This window comes from Melopsittacus undulatus, chromosome 20 (assembly GCF_012275295.1).
Source record: "Melopsittacus undulatus isolate bMelUnd1 chromosome 20, bMelUnd1.mat.Z, whole genome shotgun sequence".
NCBI lineage: Eukaryota > Metazoa > Chordata > Aves > Psittaciformes > Psittaculidae > Melopsittacus > Melopsittacus undulatus.
In genome coordinates, this window is record NC_047546.1 from 145,644 (window position 1) to 165,795 (window position 20,152).

General features: G+C 60.2%; 1 protein-coding gene across 1 annotated transcript; it reads right to left on the bottom strand.

Moving 5' to 3' along the window:
* Positions 1 to 602: 602 nt before the first annotated feature.
* On the bottom strand, positions 603 to 11,141 carry ADAR (adenosine deaminase RNA specific). The gene is made up of 15 exons (XM_034071336.1): positions 10,959 to 11,141; positions 9,003 to 10,376; positions 7,668 to 7,851; positions 7,429 to 7,586; positions 6,893 to 7,034; positions 6,511 to 6,728; positions 6,183 to 6,339; positions 4,986 to 5,157; positions 4,401 to 4,494; positions 3,139 to 3,267; positions 2,801 to 2,934; positions 2,225 to 2,407; positions 1,665 to 1,777; positions 1,358 to 1,485; positions 603 to 1,278 (listed from the first exon to the last, which is right to left on the bottom strand). The coding sequence occupies exons 2-15, from the start codon at positions 10,286 to 10,288 to the stop codon at positions 1,038 to 1,040; spliced, it is 3,339 nt and encodes a 1,112-aa protein (XP_033927227.1). The 5' UTR covers positions 10,289 to 10,376; positions 10,959 to 11,141; the 3' UTR covers positions 603 to 1,037.
* Between the last annotated feature and the right edge of the window lie 9,011 nt (positions 11,142 to 20,152).

The following is a 20,152-nucleotide window of genomic DNA, read 5'->3' on the forward strand; positions in this document are numbered from 1 at the left end:
CCCCCTCATCCATCCTCTGTCTGTGCAGTCATGCAGGGATGAGGCTGCCTGAGCCCTGTCCCCCCAGGGCTGTGCACTGGGCACAGGGAGGATGATGGAGCCGGCAGGAGGATGCTGTGTTCAGGTCCTGGGGCTGCCCCATCCATCACCGCTGCGCTCCAGGCTTGGGGCATGGAGCCATGAGCTCAATGGGGCAGGGGCAAGGGAAGCACACAGGGGAGCAGGAGCTGTGCTCAGCCTCACGGGCAGGATCTGGCCTCGGTGGGGACATGCAAAGGGAGCGTTTGCTATAAATAAATGGCACTAATCCTCCTGCCAGGGAACCCGCACGCGAAGCCTGGACATGGAGACCTCCAGGGTTAAAGGGCCCTAAAGCTGCCCCACACCGGGTCCTGCTCTGCCCTGCAGCCCCTCTGCTATGGCTGCAGCCCTGGGAGGTGCAGGGCAAGGGGAACCCTAACCCTAACCCTGCCCCTCTGCTGCATCCTGTGTCCATCCATCACTTGGCGAGTGGGAACTCATCCCCATTGCCCTCCAACCCACTGCAGGACCCCCCCTCACTGCACAGACCCATCTCAGCATAGAGAAACTGGCTTTTATTACTGAGGAATGTCAGCAGGGGCAGGGGGAGCCCTGCAGAGCTGCCCCCCAGACACCCCCAAACCAGCCTCTCAGCTGTTGTTTGACTCCTTAAAAGAGAAGATTTGCCCCCAAAGCAGCTCTGTGGGGCCCAGACCCAAGGGTGTGAGCTCACCCCACCCCTCTGGCTTCTTGTGCCTTCTGCTAATACAAAAGTCAACAGGAAATGGAACCATAAAAGCAAACAGGGACCAAACCTGCCCTGGCTTAAAAAAAGACAGCAACTCCCATGCATGTATTAAACAGGGCCAGGAGCTGAGGTGCAAGGGAGGAAGCAGCCAGGCCCATGGGGGACCCTGCTGCACACTCCTGCTTCACCTCCAGAGGTGCTGGTGGAAGGATGCTGAGAGCCATGCAGGGCCTGAGCACACTCCCTCCATACCCCCCCAAGGGCAGCTCTATGCCCCAGGGAAGGAGAAGTTCTCCTCCTCCTGGGGCTTGCGGATCCAGCTGCCATAGCCCAGCTCCTGCAGGGTGCTGAAGAAGCTCTGCTTGGCCTCCTGGTACCCCCTGGCTGCCTCCTTCGCATCCGAGTACACCGAGAGGCTCTGCAGGTCCCGGCGGTTGCTCCTGGCACAGAGCTGCTGGAACAGGGTGAACACTTCCCTCTTGGACACACGAGACACCTCCAGCTTGGGGCTGAGGGGAACAGAGGCAGAGATGAAGGATGTGACCCTCAGAACAGCAAAGAGCAGCATCAGGAACAGGTCCCTCTTACCCATCCACCTTCCCCTTGGTGCCATCCAGGACCTCCACTTGGCTCTCATCAGCCAGGCACCAGTTCACTGAGGACTCCTTGGTCTTGCCTGTCTGCCGCGCTGAGTCATAGACACTCACCCGCCCGACCTATGGCACAGGCAAGAGGGGCTCAGCACCAATCCTGCTGCACCAGAGCACTGGCAATGGGACCTGCACCTCCTTCACCCCAGGACCAAGGGGGCAGGTTTCAGGTTACCAACCCCCTGGGCAGGGTTTGCCCCATGAGCAGAGATGATGGAGAGGAGATGGAGAGATGAAGGCCATACCTCGGGATGGTTGATGTGATAGGGAGCCCGGAGCTTGCCCTGCAGTGTGCTCCCATCTCTGGCCACACGGCAGCAGATGGCTCGTGTTAAGTGACCCTGACTGTACAAGTAACCTGTGGAGGGACAGACACAGGGGCATGGGGAAGCAGGACCAGCACAGGCAGAGCCCCAAGAGCCACAGAGCTGCTCCCGAGCTCCAGACAGCTCAGAGCCACATGGCTCAGGGACACGGACCCTGGATGTGTAAGAGGAAAGCTTCAAGCCCGCAGTGGTTCACCCACCCAAGGCACAACCAGGCAGTTTCTGCCTCACCCTCCCAGATCACATGTGCCTGCTGAAAACCAAGGACCTGGGAGAAGAACCCACTCCACCCACAGCAGGCAAGGAACAAACCTCCCTTCCCCACTGCAAACAGCACAGCTCTGCCAACAAGGATGCTTCAGCCCCTTACTCCTGCAGCCTCCACAATGAAGCTTCCTCATCCCTTGCTGCTGCAAGCCAGCTCTATGGGGCAGGGCAGCACACCCAGCCCAGGCCAGGAAGGACAGTGGGTCTCATACCAAGTGTAACAGAGCTGAGATAAACTGGCTCCAGGAAGTGTGAGAGCAAAGCTCCCTGCAAGCCCAGCACGTTCCAGCGCAGGATCTTGTCGCTGCAGGACATGGTGCGTAAGCGCTCCCCATGCTGGATCCCATCCCATGTGGGCACAATGTCACTGGACTCCACGGGAATGGTCCCTTCCCCTGCAAGAGGCAGGTCCCCATTAACCCTGAGTGCACAGTGACCTCCGGAGTCTCTCCCCAGCTCCAAGGAATGTGCTTACAATATCCCTTTGGGATAAGGGAACCCAAGTGCTGAGGGCAGAGGAGTCAGTTTTAATGCTGCTGCAGCACAATGAAGGGAGCAGCATGAAAGGGAGGGCAGAGACATCCAAGCTTGGCAGCAAACAGCAGCTCTTGCTAGCGTGGCAGGCTAAGTGCCTGGGGTGGGAAGGAGCAGGGACTCTCTCTGATGCTCCCACCCCTTTCCCCCACCTCCTTTGATTCCTGAGTGCTTCAAATCCCACAACAGCACCACAAAGAGAGGGGGAAGGAAGCTTTGGAGCCATCCCAAATGAGGGCAGGGAATGCACTCACCATTCTCCACCTTGGTCCGCAGCTTGCCCTGCTTGGGGTTCTCAAAGAGGGGCTGATGCTGTGCCTGCCCCACCACGCTCGCCTGATCACTGCAGGACTTATCAAAGAGAGCCCCATCTCCACACGGTGCTGTGCTAGAGAACAAATGCTCCCCAGGTTAGCACTGACCCTGAGACCAGGCAGGGCCAGGGGGGAGCCAGTGGCACCGCAATGCACAGCCCCAGGGCACTGCATAGCCCCAGTGCACTGCACAGCCCCAGTGCACTGCACAGCCCCACTGCACTGCACAGCCCCACTGCACTGCACAGCCCCACTGCACTGCACAGCCCCACACAAACCTGATGTACAGGTGGAAGGTGACACCGCGCTTGACCTTGAGCCTCTGCCCTCCTGCTGGCTCAAAGATGCTCTCTTCTGCAGAGGAAGGGTCAGAGGGGTTGTACTTCATCAGCTCACTGTAGAGAAACCTGAGAGGAACAAGCTCATGTCAGGAGGATGCTCTGCTCCTGCTTCAGTGCCACCACTGCCCAGGATGGGGGTCCCGAACCCTGCCCCTGCTGCACCACGTTCCTGATCCTGGACCTGTGGCCAAGGATGCCTGGAAGCCAATAAGGGGTTTGCTAAAGCCAATAAGGGGTTTCTGCTGCTAAAGCACAAAGAGGAGCAGCTTTCCTGACAGGCAGCACTGGCAGCAGAGGGATGGGAGCCTGCCTGCTGCCTGCATCTGAGCCCACAGTGAAGCAGGCTTCAAGGCTGCTAACCCAGCACCTTCAGTCAGCACCACGGCTGCACCAGCACCACAGCAAGGGCAGCTCCACACAGGAGGTATTATTAGCACAGCCCATGATCTCTTTACAATGACTGCGCCTTCTGGGGCTGCTGCTGCTGGCCAGGGACAGGCACAAACCCTGAGCTCTCCAATGCAGCACAAGGACTAAGGGAAAGCTGCAGCTTCCCAGGGCCTCGCTTTGCCAGGAGGGAGCTCCCTCCTGGATGTGTGGGCTCTGCTGGGCCACAGCAGCCACGAGTGTCACCATGAAGAGCTGCTCTCAACCCCTTCCAGTGCTGAAGAGTGGGGTTTGCTGCTCAGGATGGGGAGAGCAGACATTGCCAAGGCAGCTCCCTTGTCTTTAAGGGCCATATGGAACTGTTTTGGAAGAGAGCAGCTCTGCAGCTTCATTGGGAATCCCCTTCCCAAGCAATGAAAAGGGATTTCCCTTCTGCACACCAACACACTCGGGATGCTCTCCTGCAGCCCTTGGCACGCAGGCCAGAGGAGGAGCTGGCCTGCAGATCCCAGCACCTTGGCTCAGGCAGAGCTGGGCTCGCACTGAAGCAGCACATTGTGAGCCAGCCGAGCAGCCTCTGCAAGCTGCTTTAGTTCAGGTCCATCAGATGCAGCCCTTGGGCTCCTGGCAGCTCTCCAGTGTGGTGCTAATTTGAGCACCATTCAGGCCCCTTCTTCTCAGAGAGAACCTCCCTCTATTTAGTACCACATGGGTAAGGAGTGATGCTGGAGGCTCCCAGCACAGCTCCATCCCTCTAGGATGGGTCAGCACCTCCAGGTGGGTGCCTCTCCTGCAGCTTCCCCTTCCCTCACCTCACAAAGCCTCTTCGGGAGATGATCTCTGCATGGCAGTCGTTCACTGTCTCCCCCTTTAGGCTCAGCTCCTCGCCCTTCACGCACCGGTTACCTGCAACACAGCCCAGGATCAGGCAAGGGGCAAGGTCAACACAAGCTCCACAGGAAGAGGGAGGCATCCAGGCTGCTTCAGGTTTTACTTCTTTGGGCTCCTGCGCATCCCCTGCCTATGAAATCCTTCTCCTGATCCAAGCAGTGATGAAAACCAAGGGACAAAGATACTACTTTAGGGACAACAGAGACTTAACCTGCTCCAGGTTTAGGGGAGCAGCCCTCACCAAGTGCTCCCCAGCCCACCCCTTGGGGTGGATGTGTGGCAGCTCGCTAGGAAGGGAGCTGAGGTGCATGCAACAGAGCTGTACAGCATGAGGAATGGGTGCTCTGATGCACACAGCAGCAGCTGGAGCAGGGATGAAGAGCAGCAGAGCTGCAGCCACCCCCGTGCTGCTCTCCCTATGCCCACAGCACTTGTGCCACCACACGGAGCCTTCAGCAACAGCCATTCCCAGGCAGGGAATGCAGCCTGGGGGAACCTGCCCATACCTGTCCCGATGCTGACCACCACTCCCAGGCCCTTGCTGCCCTTCCGCATGATGATGGCAGCCAGGATCTTCCTGCCCAGCAGGCTGTGCTGGATGCGCGCAGTGAGGCTGTTGAAGCGCTGGTGGCTCAGCATAGCCAGCTGGTCATGGAGGGTGCTGCCGCTCACCGGGAGCTGGAACAGGGCACAAGAGAGGCCTGCTGAGAGCCCATGGGGAGGACAGCTCCAGAGGTGGCTACTGTGGAGCAGCAGGAACAGAACAGGAGCTATGGGCAGCGCAACTGGGGTTGAGTGCATGGACAAGAGGAGGTCCAGGGGTGGGCAGAGTTCTTTTAGGTATGGGGGGGCTATGAGGATGATCAGGGGCTGCAGCTGTAGTGATAGGACAAGGGGGGATGAGTTCAAACAGAAATAGGGCAGATTTAGGTCAGAGATAAGGCAGATGTTCTTCCCTGTGAGGGTAGTGGGGAACTGGAATGGGTTGAATGCAGACGCTGTGGCTGCCCCATGCCTGGCAGTGCTCAAGGTCAGGTTGGACCCAGGGCTCTGAAGCACCCGGCTCCAGTGGAAGGGGTCCCTGCCCGTGGCAGGGGTTGGAGCTGGAGGAGCTTTAAGGTCCCTTCCAACCCATTCCATGATTGTGCTTCTGGGAAAGCCTTGCCCAACACTTGGAGCCCTGCTTGGAGCCCCATCCCTGTGTGGCAGCAGCAACCTGTCCTCCTGGCACCGAGTGACATGGGCTGAGGAACAGCCTCCGGAGGCTGCCAGGGGAAAGCCCCAGCACAAAGGAACAAGACCTATCCTGTCTGTTCCCAGAGCCTCAGCCAAGGAAGCTGGTGCTGGCTTGGAAGGAATTCCTGCTGTGCCTGCTGCAGAGTCCCTCCCATTGCAGCCGAGCTCCTGCCTCCTCTGGCACCGCTGAGTGAGTGACAAATCCTCCCTGATGGCTGTTCTATTTGGAGGCACAGCTGCTGTGCTCAGCTGTGCAGCCGGCACACGGCTCTGCAGAGCTCACCCAAGCCAGGTCTAAAGCAGCACGGGTCTGGGACAGCCATTCCCGACAGAGCCAGAGCTCTGCTCTGCTCCTTTGGAGAACAAAGGCCTCACAGTTGAACCTGGAGGTATTTCCCTGCCAGCCTCAAAGCAGAGGATGAGCAGAGCTACAGAAGCAGCCCCAGCTTTGGAGGGAGAGGATTTACCTCCGGGATGCTCATCCCTTCCATGCGCTCCATCTTCTCGGTCTCGCCAATGAGGACCCTGAGGGCTGCATCCGCTGCCTCCTGCTTGCCCTGCTTTTTGCTGTGAGCAGTTACAGCTGGGAACCAGCGGCCTCCAACCTTTGCCTGATACACAAACCTGCGAGGAGAGCAGCAGAGCTCTGAGGAAGCAGGAAACCCTCAGCTCTCCGGGTGGCTTTGAAGCAGGGAGGGCAGTGGAGGCAGCAGCTCAGCCCAAACTGCCCCAGGAATCGTGCCTGGCCCAAAGGAATGGGGCAGAACATGCTCCTGGGCAGCTGCAGTGACTTACTTGGGGTCATGGGGAGGTCCTGACTGGTCAATGAGCTTGAACTCTGCAGCGAAGCCGTTGGAACGAGCGTATTCCAGCAGACCACTCACAGGGTTGACGTTCAGGTACTTGATGAGCTCCCCAACACCCTTTGCTTTTGCCACCTTGGATTCATCCGGTGTGGGAACCCATGGTGCAGAGCTGGGCACGGGCTGCTCACCCTGGGGCTTCACCACAGCCTAGGGCAGAGTCAAACACTGAGCAGCTGGAAGCAGCAGAGGCCGAGAGCAGCAGCAAAGCTCTGCAGGAGCCAGCACGTGGCCTTGGGGCTGAAACCCAGGGGAAGAGGAAAGGAAGGAAGGGGGGACCCGACCCAAAGCACCTCCAAAGCAGCTCCTTGTACCTGTTCAGGTAAGACATGGGGGACAGACTCTCCAGAAAGAATCTTCACAGCAACTTCTGCTGCCATTTGCTTTGCTCCCTTCTTGCTGTTTCCTACCACAGCAGGGAAAATTTGGTCACCCATTTTCACACAGTAGCTGAACCTGACAGGACATTATAGCATATGAGAAGCAGATAAGCAGAGGAGTCTCCATCTGGTTACTGTCCCTGTCTCCCAGTTCAAGTTAAGGCCTTTTGCATTCTCTCTAATTGACATCTCCCACCGTGGCCCTAACCGTGCCCAGGAGAGCAGCACCAGGCAGGGTCCAGGCCTGGAGCCTGTTCCTGCTCTCACACATGGAACCAAGTTCTTTCTCTGAGACAGGCTGTTGGGTTCGGTCTCCTTCTGGAGGCAGAGCTTGGGAGGAGCCATGCCTGAATCCCTGGGATGGGAGCAGGGCTCCGGCAGTCAGTGATGAGGAGCTGGGAGCATGGGCAGGGTGCTGAAGAGGAAGGATAGGAACCATACGTCCCCATAGCTGCCCCCATCTGCCATACCTGGGATCATGAGGAGGCCCTTCCTGAGAGAGCAGCTGGAATTCAATGGTGTTCCCTGATTTCTGCCCGTACTCCATCAGGATGCTGATGGGATGCTTCCCAGGGAGCAGGCTGAGCGGAGCTGCTGCAGGCGAGGGCTCTGGCTCCGGGGGCAGAGGCTACAGCAAGAAGAGGGGAGGAAACCATAGCAGCCTATGCAGAGGCTGAGCAGCCTCACAGGGAGAGCAGCTAAGACTCACCAGAGGTTCGGAGCTCTCACGGGGAGAGGGCTCTTCACATTTAACCCCCCCCTGCCTTCCATTCTCTGCTTCACTCATCAGGACCTTCATAGCATTGGCTGCTGCCTCCTGCTTTGCCAGCTTCTTGCTCCCTGCTTCTGCTGGTGGGAAGCGACGTCCATTGATCACTGCCTGGAACTTAAACCTTGGAGAGAGAACCCCAAAGAGGTAAATGGGGAGGCAGAGCAAGCCCTGCTGCTCTTGGGACTCCTGGGGGGGAGCAAACCCACACTGCCACAGGGACACAGACACCAGAGCATCCCAAAGGCTCTGCCCCATTCCATGGCCCTTCCAGAGCTGCTCCAGCTCTGGTTGTGAAGGAACAGGCTGCACTGTTGCCAAGCCCCAGGAGCACAGCAGGGCTCCATGCAGAGCAGTTGCATCTCCTGCACAGGGATGAAGGAAGCTTACAAGCAGCTGTGCTGGTCCATCTGTACCTGGTCATGGGGGGTCACTCGTCCCTCTGGCAGCCTCCCTGCCTATCCAGGCCATTCCCAGCATCTCAGGGAGGTTCTGCCTCCCATGAACCTCTTGCCTTTGCTGTTCTGCTCCCTGTGCAGTCTAACACAGGCAGCTTCAACCCTCCCTCCAGCCCAGTACAGAGGAAACCGCCTGCAAGGCTCAAACCAGACCAGGGGTTATGGGGCTGAAGGCATTCAGCTCCCTCCTTCCCCACAAAAACGGGACTTCAGCTTGAGAAACGAGGCCAATTTTCCTGTCTAGCAGATCCATTGACATGGATGCCATTGACATGGATCCCATTGACATGGATGCCATTGACATGGATCCCATTGACATGGATCCCATTGACATGGATCCCATTGACATGGAGCTCCCAGAGCTTTTAGCAGCTCAGCAGTGCTCAGGAGCAGGGCTCCAGGGGCTGCCCTGGGTCATGCTATGTGCTCTGCCCCCAGGCACAGCCAGAGCAGCTTCACCTTTTGTTCCAGGCTCCCTTTCTACCCTGTCCAGGGGGAGAGCATCCCGAGAGGTAGCTCACAAATACCCTATACAATGCACATGAAAGCCAAGTGATCCGGTCAGATGGGACCTGCAGGGATGGATCCCACCTTCACTGCTCACAGTGAGGGGCAGGGTTGTCAAGACTGGCCTAACCAGGACTACACTTAGGTTTGGGGGGGTGGTTGGCTTGGCTTTTTTAAGCTGCTGCAAGGAATCAACTAGGCTAATCCTTGTGAAAGAAGCATTAATGGGCACAAAGGTGAGGGGCTGAAGTCACTGAAGTCAAGAGCATTTTAAACAAGACAGCTCAGGAAAGGGAGGAAATGTTCTCACCGTGGCTCGTGAGAGGGTCCACTCTGCTCCAGCATGGCAAACTCACAGTGCTGGTAGGTGTACTGGGAGTACTCAGTAAGGCCACTCACTGGGTTCTTCTCCTGACAAGCCAGCAGCTTCTCCACGGGTGTACAGGGTAAAGCAGCTTCAAACTGGGCGCTGTAACTGGGGGAAGCTGGGGAACCCATGATGGCTCCTGCCTCCTCAGCCTGCTTGTGAATGGAGTTCAGGTTATCCGGGATATCATCCGTGGCCCACTTCCCATGCTCTGAGTTATCATAGTGACTCAAGCCGGAGAAGTGGGGCTCTGTGTCCGGAGGCACAGCTGCCTCCGTGTCACTGCCCCCCAAGGGCTGCTCCCCATTCTCTGCCCCTTCTCCTGCTGTGCTCGCTGCTGGTGAAGCCACTGTCAGCTCCTGGGGTCCCACAGGAGCACAGGAAGCTGGAGCCCCCTGCTCAGCATTGGGATCTGCCCCTTGCCCCCCTGCCTTCATCCTCAGCTGCATGCGCTCACGCTTCCTGCCCGTCAGGGACCACCGTGGGGGGCTCGTGTTCTGCTTGTGGACATCCCCCAGCTTCTCCAGGGCGCTCAGGAAGGCATTGACGTCCTTGGCCCTGGAGAAGCCAATGTTCTTGGCCAGGTTGAGGGCTGTGCTCTCTGCCACGCTGAACAAGTAGTTACAGATCTTGTCCTTGGTCTCGGCCATGCTGGGCTCAGCGGCTCCCGCAGCTGGAGTGGGGTGACCAGTGCTGTGCTCCGAGGGGCTCCTCTGCCTGCCGGTGCTGGGGATGCTCCACAGAGGCGGCGTCTCCCCCCCCTTGTGCAGCTTCCCCTCTCTGAAGAGCTTATAGAGAACACGGTTGACCTCTTTCTTGTGCAGGTGAAGCCTCCGCGCCAGCTCATGGACCGTGCGGGTCTCCCCCTCCCCGAGCTGCCCCAGCACGCTCAGGATGTCCCGTTCACAGTCCTGCCCGGCAAGGGAGAGCCTCTGGAAATGGAGCCTGACGCTGTCCGAGCCCTGCTGCTGGTACCGAGGGCAGCACCGCGGGGAGGGCTTTGCCCAGGGATGCTCACTGGGAGCCCGGTTGTGCCATCGCTCTGCGGGTACCGGTGCCGCTGCTCGCTGATCCCAGGAGCCCGGCAGGGAACGGAGCTCCGGGCTCTGCTCCACCGGGAGCTGCTGCTGCCGGAACGGCCCCGAGCTCCTTCCTGGGCTCCGGGGGTGGCTGAAGGATCCGTGGGGAGCTCTGGGCCAGTTCCGCCTGGCGCAGGAGCCTCTGCTCATAGCGCAGGGCTGGGGCGGGCGGGCGGCCCCGGCGGCGCCAGGGTGAGGGATGCTCGGGTTCGCTCTGGGTCCTGTCCGGAGCTGGCACCTGTGGGGGGCACAGGAACTGAGCTCCAGTGCCAGAACCGGGCCTGGAACTGGTGTCCCGGCGGAGCCTGCCCAGGTGAGGCCGAAGGGCAGCTTGGTGGCTGCACAGCATGGAGCCAGCAGCAAAGCACAGCCCCAAACCAGCTCCTTGAGCCCCTTGTGCCCATGCTCAGGGCTGCTTGGGCTGCTCATGAGGACACCCTGCGGGGCAGGGGGACCCCAGACCCACTCCTATGGGAGCAGCGGGGACAGGGGGACCCCAGACCCACTCCTATGGGCGCAGAGGGGACAGGAGGATCCCAGACCCACTCCTATGGGAGCAGCGGGGACAGGGGGACCCCAGACCCACTCCTATGGGAGCAGCGGGGACAGGGGGACCCCAGACCCACTCCTATGGGAGCAGCGGGGACAGGGGGACCCCAGACCCACTCCTATGGGAGCAGGGGGGGCAGGGGGACCCCAGACCCACTCCTACGGGAGCAGGGGGGCAGGGGGACCCCAGACCCACTCCTATGGGAGCTCCCATCGAGCTCCCTTAGGAGCCGCTTCCCCGACGGACGCGGCCTCAGAGCCCCCAACGCACCCGGAGCACTCACGTTCCCACAGCTCACGCACGGGCTCCGGCAGCACCGGCCCCTGTCCCGGCTCCGTGCGCGGAGCTCGGGGGGTCCCGTTCCCAGCTCCTTGCTCCGGTAACCCCAAACCGGGCCCTGACCGGCTGCAAGATGGCTGCGAGCTCCCTTTCGGTTTCGGTTCCCGGCCCGGCAGCGCCCGCCCCGCCCCCCCGGAGCACGGGGAGCCCGGCTCCAACGCGCAGGCGCACACGGAGGAGCTGCCGCCGGTACCGGGGCCTCGCCGGGGCTGCCGCACACGGACACAGCGGGACACCGGCGGCCATGGGGGCGGCTCCGCCCGCACACACGGCCCGGTTCAGGTCCCAGTCCCGGTTCAGGTCCCAGTCCCGGTTCAGGTCCCGGTTCCGGTCCCGGTTCCGGTCTCGGTACCGATCCCAGCCCCCCCCCGCGCCCCCTTACCCCCTCCGCTGCCGCTGCTGCAGCCGCGGCCGGCGCAGGCTGATGACGCAACAGAGCGACACCCCCTACACACACCCCCCCCTCCCTCCCCGAGCCCCCCGCGCCTGCGCAGTCGGCAGGGAGCCCCGCGGCCGCCATCTCGGTTGAGGGCAGAGCGCGGCGGCCATGTTAAGCGCGGGCAGCCATGTGCGGGGTGTGCAGGGGCACAAGGCAGGGACAGGGGATGGAGGAGCAGGACAATGGGGATGGGTTGGACCTGATCGAGGGGGGATGGAGACGGGATCTGGGGCAGGACAATGGGGATGGGTTGGACCTGATCGAGGGGGATGGAGATGGGATCGGGGGCAGGACAATGGGGATGGATTGGACCTGATCGAGGGGGATGGAGGTGGGATCTGGGGCAGGACAATGGGGATGGGTTGGACCTGATCGAGGGGGATGGAGACGGGATCTGGGGCAGGACAATGGGAACTGGGCACGGACCAGACCCTAAGGCCGTGTCTGAAGGTGAGAAGGTGAAAAGGGGAAGACTCATTTACTTCATCCTGAGACCCCTGCCCATGACCAGCAGCGCACTGCGCAGGCGCAAAGGACCTTCCGGCTCATAATCCGAAACTGAGCTAATAAATATGTATAGGAGTATTGAGTAACCTCATGCATATGTAAACCTTAAGGGAATAAATGTACAGGGAACACAGCCCTGAGGTGCATCCTTCGGAGGAGCCATCCCCATGGACCTCACTGCATAAACCCACAGCCTGAGCACGTTGTGGGGTCTGTCCATCCATCAGTGGCTGCGGGACCCTGCACCCATCACCCCTGCATGGGAAGGCATTCCCATAGGAAAGCATGGGAAGCAGCACCGGGCTCGGGTGCTGCTGGTGCTCAGGGTGGGTTCTGGGGGCAGGGGTTGTGGGTTGCGCTTCCCAGTTTGATGCTGGTGTGCTCTGGGGCTGTCATGGAGAGGACCCCTCACAGCTTCATTCATTGTGTTCGGTGCCTGGGATGAGGCTGGGGAGGGTCAGGCACCCCCCGAGCACAGAGCGAGCAGCTCCTCCATCTGTTCTCGTCTCTCCCCCATGTAAATGGTTGGGATGGGATCACTCCTCGGCTTTAACCCTCCTCGAGGACCGTGATTCATCCGCTGAGGCAGAGCAGGGAGGATGCAGAGCAGGGAGGATGCAGAGCAGGGAGGATGCAGAGCAGGGAGGATGCAGAGCAGGGAGGATGCAGAGCAGGGAGGATGCAGAGCAGGGAGGATGCAGAGCAGGGAGGATGCAGAGCAGGGAGGATGCAGAGCAGGGAGGATGCAGAGCAGGGAGGATGCAGAGCAGGGAGGTTCCAGCGCTCTCGGAGCTGCATCACCGCGATCCACCCTCCGGGGCCGGAGATCCTGTGGGATTGCAGCCCCCGGGATGTGCAGCAGCCGCTTCAGCCATGCGGGTTCATTCTCCTCTCTCCTGCTCTATGGAGAACTGGGCAGGCTCCAACCCGTTCCCATAGTAACGGGCAGGGAGCGCCGAGGGCTCTGACACAGCTCCTGCATCCCCGAGGCCACGGGGAGCCCGTTCGTGCTGGAGCTGAGGAGCCACCGGCTGAGACCCGATCCCAACGTTATCCCTGCGGGATGCGCAGGGCTGGGAGCATCATCCTTGCTGCGGAGCTCCTGCTCCCCAAGGCAGAGGCTTCCCCACGCGATGGCAGCACTCACCCGACGGCTCTGCCCGACGGGGATGCCTCAGGTGTCTTTGTTTCGCCTCCTCTCTCGCAATGGAAGCAGAGGAAACGCATTGTGAGGCACAGCTCCCCCGCCCCGTGCGCTCTGCAAACCGGCTCTCAGCTCAGGCCATTGTTCCCCCGAGCTCCGTCTCCAAAGGCTTTATTAGACCCTGGAAATAGCTCTTCCCTCTCCCAGAGCCAACCGGCTCCTCCGAGCAGATGAAAGCCGAGGGTTTGATGGCGAAGGGAACATTCTGTTACCCATCTACAGCACGCTGTGACCGGAGGCAGCATCGGGAGCGGTGTATTCTTAGCCCTGCCGGTGCCCGTTCCCTTCCAGCCCAGGGCCAAGCTCTGCTTTCAGGCTGCAGGAGGTTAAATCAGGTCCTGGCCCTCCTGCGGTGCCCATCGAGGGCTCCAGGCTCTGCGTGTGTGGGGCGAGGGATGGGGCTGAGGCGGTTCCATGGCCTCCCAGTGCTGCTCTGCTTTGTGCCTGGGCCCAGGGGGGAACCGAGGTGGGAAAACCCCATAGCTCCATCACCTTCACTTGCCTTTAGAGGGGGAAAAGCCTCCTTGTCCCCCCGCAGGGCTCTGCACAAGCACAGTGCAGGCAGCACACAGGAGATGCTGCCGCATCCCGAGCCTGGGACTTCCCTATGGGTACCGCAGGAAGGGGCTGGTTGCCACAGAGCCACTTCTGACCCCCTCCTGCTCTGGCTCCTGCCGGGGGAAGCAGCAGGGCACTGCACAAGCTGTTCCTCTCCGCCAAGGAGCTGCCATGTCTGCGCTGCTGAGGTGTCAACAGCGATTACTCATCTCCTTATGCAGAGCACAGGGGAAGGGGAGACTCTGTCACGGCTCCTGGCACCTCCATACACGGGATGCTCATCCCCTCGGGCACCATCCGAGGCTGCTCCGGTGCCTTCACCCTTGGTTCCCACCACAGCTGCCAGCTCGGGAAGCACCTTTCATCCCCCTGTCCCAGGAGGTACCATGGAAAACAGGAGCAGGCAGCAGCGTGGCAGGGATGCTGCGTGAGCATCCTTCAGCCTGGGTACCAGGGTTGTGGGTTTACAACCACCACAGCAGCTGCTTGGTGACACCTACCCTGTGCTGCTGTGTGTGTGTCCCCAGCCTGCTCCCATCACCGGCTCCTCCAGCCTGGAGCAGGGCTGGGGGGACCGGAGCGGGCTGCAGGCGGCGGCAGCTCCCGTTGGCGACGCTCCAGCCACATCAGCCTCTCCCTGAACGAGCTGTCATCGGCTGGGTGCTGGCCAAGGCAGCGCTGCAGGCTGTCAGACAGGGACCCCAGACAGACCTCAGCCACCCGGCTCTGTTCTTGGAGGGGGCCCAGCAGGAGGAGGGCTCCTGTGCCTGCTCTGCGGTAGCCGAGTCCATCAGGTTAATGAATGAAGCCTCCTCATGCCAGGATTCAGGGAGCTGCCGAGGACGTGCCCGTCCACAGGGCACTAATCCTCTCCGCTCTGACCTTTACATCACCACCAGGTTCCCCTCTTCGCCCTTTGCCATTGCCTTTCATATTTAATATCCCATCTGCTTTATCTGCAGGAAGCTTTACCCCCGGCTGGGAAAGGATCAGCTCTGGGGTGAGAGGCACCCGGGGCAGAGCTGCTGCTTGCCCCCCACCAGGCTCCTGTGTGCACCCACATCACTTGGTGGTGGCACTGGGGGGGCTCTGCAGAGCCCTGGGGCTGCCTGGGCTGGGCAGCTCTGCTCTCCTCTCCCTCTTCTCCTCTTGCATCTCCTCCATCTCCTCTCTCCTCTTGATTTATGTGCTGCTGAGCACAGGCTCTAATGGCTTCCTCACAGGGGAGAGCTTGCACAGCCAGGGCTCCAAAGGGCTTCCTTGCGTGGAGGACTCCTTTGTGCCTCCCATTGCACCTCCTGCACCGCTCCAGTCACTGCACATCAGCTCTGTGCCACGCAGCCAGGCACTGATGGAGAGGCAGGAGGGATGTGTGCCCCAGGAGCTGTGGGTTGCAGCTCTCAGGCCGTGGAATTGCTTCTCCTGCACAGATTGTTTCCTCCCCAACAGCAGTTTCTAATCTCCAAGCAAGCAAGAAGCTGGAACGTTTCATGTTCCATTCACGGCTCCCCTGGAGGCAGCAGCAAGGGAAGAGATGGAGGAGGAGAAGCCAGTGAGCAGCACCAGGTGGCTGCGGATCTCGCAGCCTAATGGGTTCCTCTGTAATTAGTACAAAACCTGTTGCTCTCAAGCAGCCTCAAGTGCCAGGTTTGGAGCGAGCAGCATCCTGCCCAGCCCAGCGCCAGGCTGCTCAGCACGCTGCAGGAGGGGCTGTGGGATGGAGCGGGGTGGATGTGCCTGGAACCGGGAGCACCAGCTCCACTGGAGCATCAGCTCCAGCTCCTTCGGCTGTTCTCTCCTGCATCCTGCATCCTGCATCCAGCTCTGGGGAACGGCACTGGAGGGACCTGGAGCTGCTGGAGGACATGGGGATGCTGCGAGGGCTGGAGCAGCTCTGTCATGGAGCCAGGGACAAGAGAAGGCTCCTGAAGGGGAGACCTGAGAGCAGCTCCAGTGCCTAAAGGGGCTGCAGGAAACCTGGAGAGGGGCTTGGGAGAAGCCTCAAGCCCAAGCCATTGATAAAAGCACACAAAGACAAAGCGACTTTTGCCCCATCTCCATGGGCAGCGTCATAAATGCCCCCATGCATTATGGCACTGCTGAGCTAAGCCACTAATATTGGACATGATGCTCGAGGGCTTTAATCCCCAAGCAGAATCCCCCAGGCTGCTGGAGCCATGTGGGGATTTACAGGTATTAGTTTAACAGCAAAACAAGCCCAATTCATCCCCATTCAACCACTGCCCATCCTGCTCTGCTGGCCCTGGCTTAGCAAGGGGGTTCTACCTGATGGCCCCTGTTATGGGGCTACGTGGGCCTCATCATCCCCACACATAGGGGATGCTCTGCCCTCATTGGGCTCTCCCCAGAGCAGTAGAGGGTCCAAAGGAACACCTGGAGCATCCCCTACAGCCAGCGCCCGACCCCATCCGAGCTCCCACGTCAGAACAGAGGGCTCCGAAGCACTTGGAGGTGTATGGATATATCATATATTTGTGTGTGTAACTATACATAGATAGCTGCATACTTACACACCCGCACAGGTAAATATTTATAGATACTGACCTCTTCAGATTAAAGTCCAAGGCACTTTTTACAGTGAACAGGTTAAAGCCATAGTTTAAAACATGCCTGTTTCTGGGTACAGCTTGGGTTTATGGCGATGCTGTGGGAAAGGGGCAGTCCCTGCTCCCTGCCCCTGGCTCAGGGCTCAGACCAGGAGGAGGGATGTAAGCCCCTCACCACAAAGACACGCAAGCAGCTCCCACTGGGGAGGGCATCAGCATCCTGGGGATGCTGAGACCTCAGCGGGGGGAAGAACACTTTGGGCAGAAGGAGGAGCAGAGCTGGGTGCTGAGCACCCGCTGGGCACTGGGTGCTGAGCACCCACTGGGCACTGGGTGCTGGAGCCCCATAGGGCTCCGAGGTTGCTCATCCCACTGGGAAACAGTGAATCCCACCGAGCAGCTCTTCCCCTCCCCTGCACGAGCCCATCTCGGCCACCCCGAGCCCACTGGGTGCCACTGGGAGGCAGCTCAGGTGCTGGCAGCAGCATCTTCCCTGTGCTGAGGGATCACCTGCATCCCCAGCACACCTACCTGGTGCCATCGCAGGCTGGGAGATGCTGTACCCAGTGGTACAGAGGGATGAGCACCTAAAGGTCCCCAGTGGCAGTGGGGGAGCCTCAGCTCTGCCCTCAGGGGGAACCAGCCCCTCTCCTATGGCAGAGCTGGAAACCCCTAAGCTGGTCTCAAGCTTCACCCTCCAACAACCGCCCCACAAGTGGAGGTGAACGTGTGGGGCAGGAGGAGCCCAGGAAGCCACCAGCTCCTTCCTGCGAGGGGACTTCGGGGCCAGCAAGGAGCCACCGGAGCTCAGGGCACCATTGCTGGGACTTGGTCCTGCTGGGTTGAACTGGGCAAGGTCATAACAGTGACAAGGAGAGCACCCAGGGACTGTGCCTCGGGTGGGAGCAGCCACGGGGGGGTCCTCTGGAATTGGTCCCATAGGTGCTGCCTGGTCCCCCTCCATGCGGGAGGATGGGAAGGAGCAGATGTTGATCCAATGGGGATCAGGGGCTCGAGGTAAGGAAGAGACTCTCTGGGGGTCGAGGAGTGGGGTCCTGGAACCCCAGCTTGGCTTGGGTTGAAGGGCCCTTAAAGCTCATCTAAAGCCAAACAGTGTGGGGGCCTGGCTGGAGGAGGGGAGCAGCGGACCCCACACCGGGACACCCTATAGGGAAAGGGGGAACTGTGGCTGTGCCCAGGAAGCTGAGTCCCTCCTTCAGCCGGAGATCACCCTGAGGGGGGCAATGGCTTTCCAGAAAGCGCTGGGACGCCGGGCAAGGAGTGGGAGCAGCAAAGCTCTGGTGCCATCGGGCTACACGGCTCCGGCCCTGGGCAAGGCAGCTTCCAGGCAACGGGAATGGGGGGAAAGGAGGAGCCTCGGGAGCACCGGGAGCAGCGGCTGTACTCAGAAACAGACACCTTTGGCTGCGGGGCCGCCGCTGCCCAGCGCGGTGGGTACAGAACAGGGCTGGAAGGTACCAGGAGCCTCAATAACCAGAGATGTGTCCATGGGTAAAAGCAGCTCCGGTACTTTCCCCTATGGGCAGAAGGAAGCGAGCAGGGGAGCGGAGCGGCCCCGGGGGCTGCGGCTCTGCGGACCCTGCTCCTCGGGGCTCACGGAGCAAAGGGGCAGGTTGTGGCTGGGGGGTCCCGGAGGGCTCCGGCTGCGGTTGGTGCCATCTCCTTGGGGTGCTGTGGGGTTGTTCTTGTGCTTTGCCTTCAGCTCCGTTGCTGCTCCCGGTGTCCTGGTGCCCTCCGGGGGCTGCCGGCTCCAAAGCAACGTTCTCAGGCATAGAGACAGCCTTTACCAGAGCCCTTTGCCAGAGCCCTGCCAGGATGCTGTGGGCTGGACCATGCTGAGGGGACACTGGGGGCACCCCCATCTCCCCATGCCGGCCCTCACCATGGCCTCGGGGCTGTGGGGGTTTTGCCTCTGTGGAGCCTGGTGATGGGTCCGGGCTGCCGGCACCAGTGCTGAGGGATGGGCAGGGGTGAAGGTGCAATATGGGGTGGAATGGGAGGTGCAGGGGGTGGGATGGGGGGGGGTCAGAGTGTATGGATGCAGAGTGTGAGATGCAGGGTGAGATGCAGGGTGAGATGCAGGGAGTGAGATGCAGGGTGAGATGCAGGGTGAGATGCAGGGTGAGATGCAGGCAGTGAGATGCAGGGTGAGATGCAGGGTGAGATGCAGGGTGAGATGCAGAGAGTAAGATGCAGGGAGTGAGATGCAGGCAGTGAGATGCAGGGAGTAAGATGCAGGGAGTGAGATGCAGGGTGAGATGCAGGGTGAGATGCAGGCAGTGAGATGCAGGGTGAGATGCAGGGTGAGATGCAGGGAGTGAGATGCAGGGTGAGATGCAGGGAGTGAGATGCAGGGTGAGATGCAGGGTGAGATGCAGGGAGTGAGATGCAGGGTGAGATGCAGGGAGTGAGATGCAGGGTGAGATGCAGGGTGAGATGCAGAGTATGAGATGCAGGAGGTGAGATGCAGGGAGTGAGATGCAGGGTGAGATGCAGGAGGTGAGATGCAGGGTGAGATGCAGGGTGAGATGCAGGGAGTGAGATGCAGGGTGAGATGCAGGGAGTGAGATGCAGGGTGAGATGCAGGGTGAGATGCAGGGAGTGAGATGCAGGGTGAGATGCAGGGTGAGATGCAGGGTGAGATGCAGGGTGAGATGCAGGGTGAGATGCAGGGTGAGATGCAGGGAGTGAGGTGCAGGGTGAGATGCAGAGTGTGAGATGCAGGAGGTGAGATGCAGGGTGAGATGCAGGGTGAGATGCAGGGTGAGATGCAGGGTGAGATGCAGGGTGAGATGCAGGCTGTGTGGGTGCAGTGATCCCTGCCCAGCTCCTGCCATCCCTGGTGAGATTCCTCTGCTCTGCCCCAGTCCAAGTTCCTCTTGCACCGGTTGCTCTCCAAAGCTCTCCCCACTGGTGCTCCCCATACATTGGGTCCCAGCAGCTGCCAGTGCCTCACTTCATCCTGGTGTCATTCCTCAGACTCCATCATTAGCCTGTGAGGAGGTTCCCACTGCGACACTGACTCTGGAACATGGATCCTCTGGCTCTGGTCCCCGCACACAGCCCAGCTCCAGCTCCTTGCACCCATCAGAGGCATGGAAGCAGATCCTGCACATGGGGCTTGTTCTCCATTGGGAAGGAACCTTCTGTCCATTGCCACGTTGGAATCCACTCTCGGGCTGAGGGTCCCCTGCAGCACACGGGGAGCAGCAGCAGAGCTCAGGATGGAGCTGGGGGGGCTGCCAAAGGCATCCCGGCCTCTGCCCGCCCTGCAATTACACTAATGGCAAGAGCTTGGAAGAGCTGCTCATTCCCAGAAGCCAGGTATCTCCTGCGGGCTGAGCATAGGAAAGGGCTGGCAGCCTTCCTCCTCCTCTTCCTCGGCCTCAGGCTCATCCGTCTGTGCCTCCGTGTGCACAAAATACAGCGTTATTTACGGGAGGGAAAGGGTTACAAAGGAGATTACAGGCTGAGTATACCTGGAGTAACACAGTGACTTTGATTACAATTACTGACACTGCCGGCTGAGCTGTAATTAATATCGGGCAGTAATTACAGGTTCCTTCATCTGTTTAAAAATATAGAAATAGCCTCTGCTGGGTTTTCATTGAGAGCAGCAAAGAGCAGCCCCAGAGCTGCTGCCGGGCTCCACACAGGGCACAGCCATGGGGCAGAACCAGGGGGGCCAAGGGAAAGCAGAACAGGAAAGAGCTGGTTCCAGAAGTACCTGGGTGGATGGATCCCCACCAAACCCAGCAGCACAGAGCCTGGTTTTAAACAGATGAAGCACCTTCCCCACTGCCGCATCCCTTACACGTGCCCCCGTGCA